The sequence below is a fragment of the Cololabis saira genome, chromosome 6 (assembly GCF_033807715.1).
Source record: "Cololabis saira isolate AMF1-May2022 chromosome 6, fColSai1.1, whole genome shotgun sequence".
Taxonomy (NCBI): domain Eukaryota; kingdom Metazoa; phylum Chordata; class Actinopteri; order Beloniformes; family Belonidae; genus Cololabis; species Cololabis saira.
This window is the reverse complement of record NC_084592.1, coordinates 38,101,623-38,107,622: the sequence shown is the minus strand read 5'-3', so window position 1 is coordinate 38,107,622 and position 6,000 is coordinate 38,101,623. Positions and strand designations below refer to the sequence as shown.

At 43.3% G+C, this 6,000-nt stretch overlaps 1 protein-coding gene across 1 annotated transcript in view; it reads right to left on the bottom strand.

Moving 5' to 3' along the window:
* Nucleotides 1-2,470: 2,470 nt before the first annotated feature.
* ttn.1 (titin, tandem duplicate 1) overlaps nt 2,471-6,000 on the bottom strand; it is a 217,208-nt gene continuing 213,678 nt past the window's right edge. The window contains exons 230-231 of the mRNA XM_061722950.1: nt 5,556-5,882; nt 2,471-3,805 (exon numbers count right to left, since the gene is read on the bottom strand). Coding sequence (XP_061578934.1) covers nt 3,513-3,805; nt 5,556-5,882 — 620 coding nt within the window. The 3' untranslated portion in view covers nt 2,471-3,512. The remainder of the gene's footprint in view (nt 3,806-5,555; nt 5,883-6,000) is intronic.

The following is a 6,000-nucleotide window of genomic DNA, read 5'->3' as shown; positions in this document are numbered from 1 at the left end:
ATGTACCTCCCAAAATGACTCTACAGCCTTTTTGGAGCCAAATATGTTTAATATTAATAACAATAAAATACAATTGTACATACAATAATAACAAAAAACAATGCTGTCATCTGACAGCTCAGGTGAAGAACCAGTAGCCTGAAAACAGAGGAAGTTGTTGTTGTTGATGTTGTTGATGTTGATGACAAAAAGTGTTTTTTGCACCTTTTGAAAAAGCAGGAGAAATGGCCACATTGAGTATGGATAATTCCCCATTGAGTATGGATAATTCTACTCTTTGCGCACTCCTTTCTTGCAAGATAAACCATACCAGCCCTGGCCACAAGTGTGTGTAAAGCTCATTAAAAGTCGTCTTGTTTCTATCAGGGCAGGGATGTTGTGAGTGGAGCATTCCAACCGCTACCCCAGAAAATCTCCCTCTTTTTCACAGCCCAATGTTGGCAGGTATGGGTATGTATAGTTTAGTTTAGTTTAGTTTAGTTTATTTAAGGATCCCCATTAGAAGCACACAAATGTGCCTCTAGTCTTCCTGGGGTCCTGAACATAAAAATACAGTACAGTGCAGTCATACAATAAAAAAAACGACAACAAAAACATTTAAAAAAAACAATTAATGTTTAAATGTAAATGTATAAAGTCCATGACTTAAAAATATAGAATACAAAGATTAGTAATTGCCGGTGATTACAGCTGGAGGTTCCTGTGAACAGTTTTAGAGGCTTCTCTTTTACTATAGTGGTCTATGGGAAAAAAGCTTTCTGGGCCCCATGGGATTTTTTGTTGCAGTACCGCGGCTGGCCACTGGGAAAAATCGGCGTGCTGCTGAGTGGAGACCGGGGGGCTGGAATGTCCCCGGTCGGTCCTCCAGATGGCGCTGACAACAAAAAACGTCACGTGACTGATAACCGAGTTCTTTGTATCTGCACTCGATTGCTGTTCCTCCAGAAGACCCGGATGTCTGGCACAGTAGAATTGAAATTGAATTTCAAGAACTGAATTTGAATTGTGAGAGCTGAATGTAGATTCAGTTTTTCGGAATGTAGATTCAGTTTTTCAATGCAATGATTCAAATTAAACAATACAAATTCAAATTATGTGATTCAGATTCAGTTTTTTAATGCAATAATTCAAGTTGAGCAATTCAAATTCAAATATAAATGATTCAAATTCAGTTTCTAGTGGCACATATTTCTGCCCATACTACTACCAGTCCATGTGGGCTCCTCCGGTCCCGGCCGGTCGGAACCGGTCACGTTCCCCGGTTAAAGCCGCGGTGATGGGCGCTGCTGCAGCCCGACTTCCTGGTTCCCCAAGCGGGGTCCGATCGACCTGGTTCCTGGCCGCTTTGCGAGCAGAGATTTCTGGGGTCTGTCCCAGGTCGGATCAGCTTCACCCTCCGAGATTTGCAGCCAAATCTGTCGGTTACAAACCCGGTACCGGATCTCCGACATGCGGTGTGTGTATTTCGCGGCGCGACACACACACATTCTTATTTATGTGGTGCTTGCCTGCCGCGCTGATGGACAGAAACTGTATGGTGATTTTTAAAAGAAAAACTTTGCATAAGACGTTTCCAGCCGGAGTCATTATAAGGACGAATGAAAAGGGGGGGCTGGATGAAGGGATGATGATCAAGTAGCCGAGACAGGTCTGGAAATTCGGACTGGCGCAGCTGAATTAGCGGAGCGGAGCTCCTGTCGGATACAACCCGGCACCGGCTCCCCGACAGCGCGTGTGTGTGAGCGGGACCAGCGCGGGGGGGGGGGGGGCGGACCAGGGCGGGGGGCGGGGGGGGTGGACCGGGACCCGGGACCCGGTCCAGCGCGGGGGGGGCGGAGCGGGACCCGGGACCGCCGCGGTCGGGATCCGCAGCACAACGGGGTATGAAAAGTTTATTTACTCTTGTGCTTGCCTGCCACGCTGATGGACAGAAACTGCCGGCTATGGTGATTTTTAAAAGAAAAGCGTTGCCTAAACAGACTTTTCCAGCCAGAGTGAAATGAAGGGCTGGATGGATGAGGAGATGATCAGTGGCTGAGACAGGTTTATGTGCAGCGCCCCGGTGTTTTTTTTTTATTCTTTAATGCAGAAACAGAAGATGAACCTTTGAAGGGTTTGATTGATGTGAAAAGTGAAATAAAATATCAAACTAAGTTTTGCTTCCGCTCTATTTTTAGCGCGTGTGTTTTGCAACGCGTGTGTGCAGCTCCGTCTCCGTAGACGGCGCCTTTTGGGTCGGTGCGCCGTATGTGTGTTTTAAAACCAAAAATGACACACAAAACTGAGGGTGCGCCTTTCCAACCAGTGCGCCATATGGTGGTGAAAATACGGTAATTATTATTTCCCCCCTTGGGAAGAATCGTTGTCTTCTTATTTTAATGACAGAGATCCAGACTAATAGCTCCAGTGATACCCACATTAATGTGAGAAAAAGACTCAAGACACAGCGGAAATGGAAACAGAACAACAGTTTAGTGCTGAAATCATGCTTTATTAAATCAGTAACACTCAAGGAGGATGAAATACAGTTCTACATTAATAAACCAAAGTGCAGGGCAAAACATAACTGCTTTTTCTTCTCACAAGAGATGGATTCACTGATGTGACTGAAGAAAACCTTGACTACTGACAAGGTGAAATGACTAAAAGCTACAGACACACTCAAACACAAACACGATAGCTAACTATCCTCCGAGAGGCGGCGCTGCTTCTGCACAGCAGTGCTGGCATCGACTGCCTCTTCATGGCCAGGAGATGTTTCACTTCCAGCAGCCAGTCCAGCAATCCCGTGCCAGAAGCAGCGCCCCTTATTAAAATGATCTTAACGCTGAGAGTGCAGGCCGCTCGCACTCTGAGCAGGTCATCAAATCATGGTGGTGTGACGCAGTCAGTCTGAGCACAAGGCCGGTTCATGCTGCTTACATGAGGGTTATGCAAACAGCACTCAGGGTCTTACGCCCATGATACAACTCATAGGAAACTGTAATATTACACGCAAGGATGCGTGTCCAAAACAATAACTTTTGTCTTTCTGTTTCTGGTTCATAACATCAACAGGGAGCCTCTCTACCTGTTGAGGGCAATCTTAAGACTTCAACTTATCGTTGAGGCACAGAGTTTAGTTTCTTAGTTTAACAGGGTATTCGTTCCTGGACGAAACTTTCTCCTGTCAAACTACATTTAAGTTTCACTTTGTTTCACTTCATTATATTGTCATAAATAACAATGCATACATTTCTCATAACCGGTAAATTCGGCTATATACATTATGTACATGTCACAGAAAAGAGGTTCAAAAATCCTAAGTCATAGTTATCCAATATGGCACATTTTACAACTTTAGACTTTAGTCTAGTTTGGCATAAATTAATGTCAAGTTTGGTACAAAAATTATTCATATTTACAAGAACAGAAATCCAGATCTTTATCAAGTAAGATTCTTGTTGCTAATTCACTAAGTAAAAAGTATGAGGGAAACAGGGGATATAAATTAACTTTTTTTTTTTTCTTTTTTACATGGACCGAACGTGAACGTTGACAGTTGCAGAGTCAGAGCCAAACTCATTGGACAGTTGGAGGGTGTACGATCCGGCATCGTCCTCCTTCACCGCAGAGATCACCAGGGTGGAGAGGTCGGCTGAGTTCTCCACGTGGTACCGCCTGTCCCCGTTGGGGAGGCTCTGTCCTGAGCGGACCCACTGGACAGAGGGGACAGGGTCTCCTGAGAACATTCCTGCGACAGTCAGGGTCTTCCCTGGGTCCGTGCTGACGTACTCTGGGAGAGCTTCGATCTTCGGTGGAACGCCTGTTAATGCAGAGAAACGGGGTCAGGGACGAAAACTTTGTATTTGCTTCTAAGTCGTCCTAAATGACCTTTGCTTCTCTGTCGTTCTGGCACTTCCTTCATGTGATGTCGATTCAAGAGTTGAGAGATTTTTTATGCAGATGATTACAGACATGATGAAAGCTGTTTGGAGGCCACGACAGCGTTCAAATCCTTTGAGACGATGCAGTAATTTATATTCGTGAATGCTGGTTCCAATTTGAGAAAAAATTAATCTGGCTAGCAAACATAGACTTGTTGCAACACATTAATCGATTTTGGACTTTAAGAAGAAAATATATTTGTTAAACTAAAGTTCAAAATGAAGTTTAGCCACTAAACAAATCGAGTTCATGCAGATTTAGCGTTAATCTGTCACTGTTTAGACTCCGAAATTTAGTCTGCCTCTTTATTTTGGATTTTTATATTTTATTAGGGCCCTAGCACTGACAGTGCGAAGGCCCTATTGAATCTGTAGGAATTTTTTTTTTCTTCTCATTTTTCTTTTTCTTCCGACAAAATGAGGGCCTTTTTGCCCCGCTAAACGTGCCCCAAAAGTCACCAAATTTTGCATGCAAGCCAGGCATGGCGAAACATTTGATATTTAATGGTTTGCATTAATGGGCGTGGCCTAATGGCTCAACAGCGCCCCCCTAGAAAACTTCGTGCCTCAAGCCCCACAATACGGTTTGACGTAGATGCACGAAAATCGGAACACACCTGTATCATGTCGCAACTTAAAGAAAAGTCTCTTGGCGCCATGGCCGAAACCGAACAGGAAGTCGGCCATTTTGAATTAATCATGTAATTTTGCCGCAATTTATGCCATTTCTTCAGCCGTTTCTTCGCCCGAACCGTAATGTGCACCCAGGTGTGTTATACATCAAAATGTGCGTCTCCATCCTGCGACGGCGCGCATTACTTTTCTCAGTCAAAAGCGTTACCGTGGCGACGATAGACGCCAAAAAGCGCGCCCCCCCTTCATCTGATTGGTTTACTTTTACTTTTATTGGTGAAAATTGCACGCGCGAGGGCCCATTCATCGCTGCTTGCAGCCTTAATTTTATATTTATTATTTAAACTAATTTCCCTTCTGGGAAAAATTAAATAATTTTTTATTAAAATTTTGAAGTTCGACTTTAATCTGAGTTTAAGAATTAAACCTGAAGGGCTAGGTAGATAAAATAATTGTCAATCTGTGGCATTACACTAATTTTTAAAATTGATGAAGAAAATAGGCTCAGTTTGTAAATCTAAGTTCAAATTCAATGTTACAAAAGAACAAAAATGAACCTAAGTTACTAACTTAGCTCCAGCTGTGTTTATCAATTCAGTTCAGCTTTATTTAAATCTTTAATTATAGCGTCGCTAAGGAAACCTGAGGCATAATTTAAGTTTGTCATCTTGACTAATATAAATGTGCTTGTTTAGCTGGTTACAAATGAATGCAGGTAATTATCTGCTGAGTTAAACATCAACGTTTAGGGTTCCTCTCCAGGCTATGGGAGCATTTGCATCTGGATTGTCTGTTTATCGACATAAACATGTCTGTAAGCATCAGTTGAAATAACTCAAATGTCAACCGTTAGTTGCAGAAAGGAATAAAAATAAAAATCACAATGCTTTTTTGTTTACATTCCAACTTTCATAACAAAAAAGTTCAGGTCATTCAGAGTCGAAGTCCAAATATTTTGAGTTTAAGTGCACGTTCATGCTGCTTGAAAGATCTCACCTCTTTTAACCCCTGTGGTGAGGGCCCTCATCAAGGAAGAGGAAGAGCCTTCAACATGCGAGTGGGCAGACATTTCCATCATTTGGCTGCTGGAGCTCATGGAAACCATTGACCCAGCCATCATGGCAGACATGCTACTTGCAGACATGCTTTCAACTGAATATTCTCCCATGGCAGAGCGGGAGCTGCTGGTGTAGCTGCCGGCCTGCATGGAGGAGGCCTCCATGTGAACAGATGAGGCCGAGAAACCTTTTTGCATGCTCACAGCAGCATCAGTAGAAGCTCTGTGTTCCATAATTGTCATTTTTGTGGGTTCCTCAACAAGAGCTGCGAGATGGCAAATGATAAGCACATGGCTCAAATTACAATGAGTACCAATACTCCACACTGCATACATACACCGAGTACCATCATTAAATATCTTCCTGTTGAATTTGACTCTAGC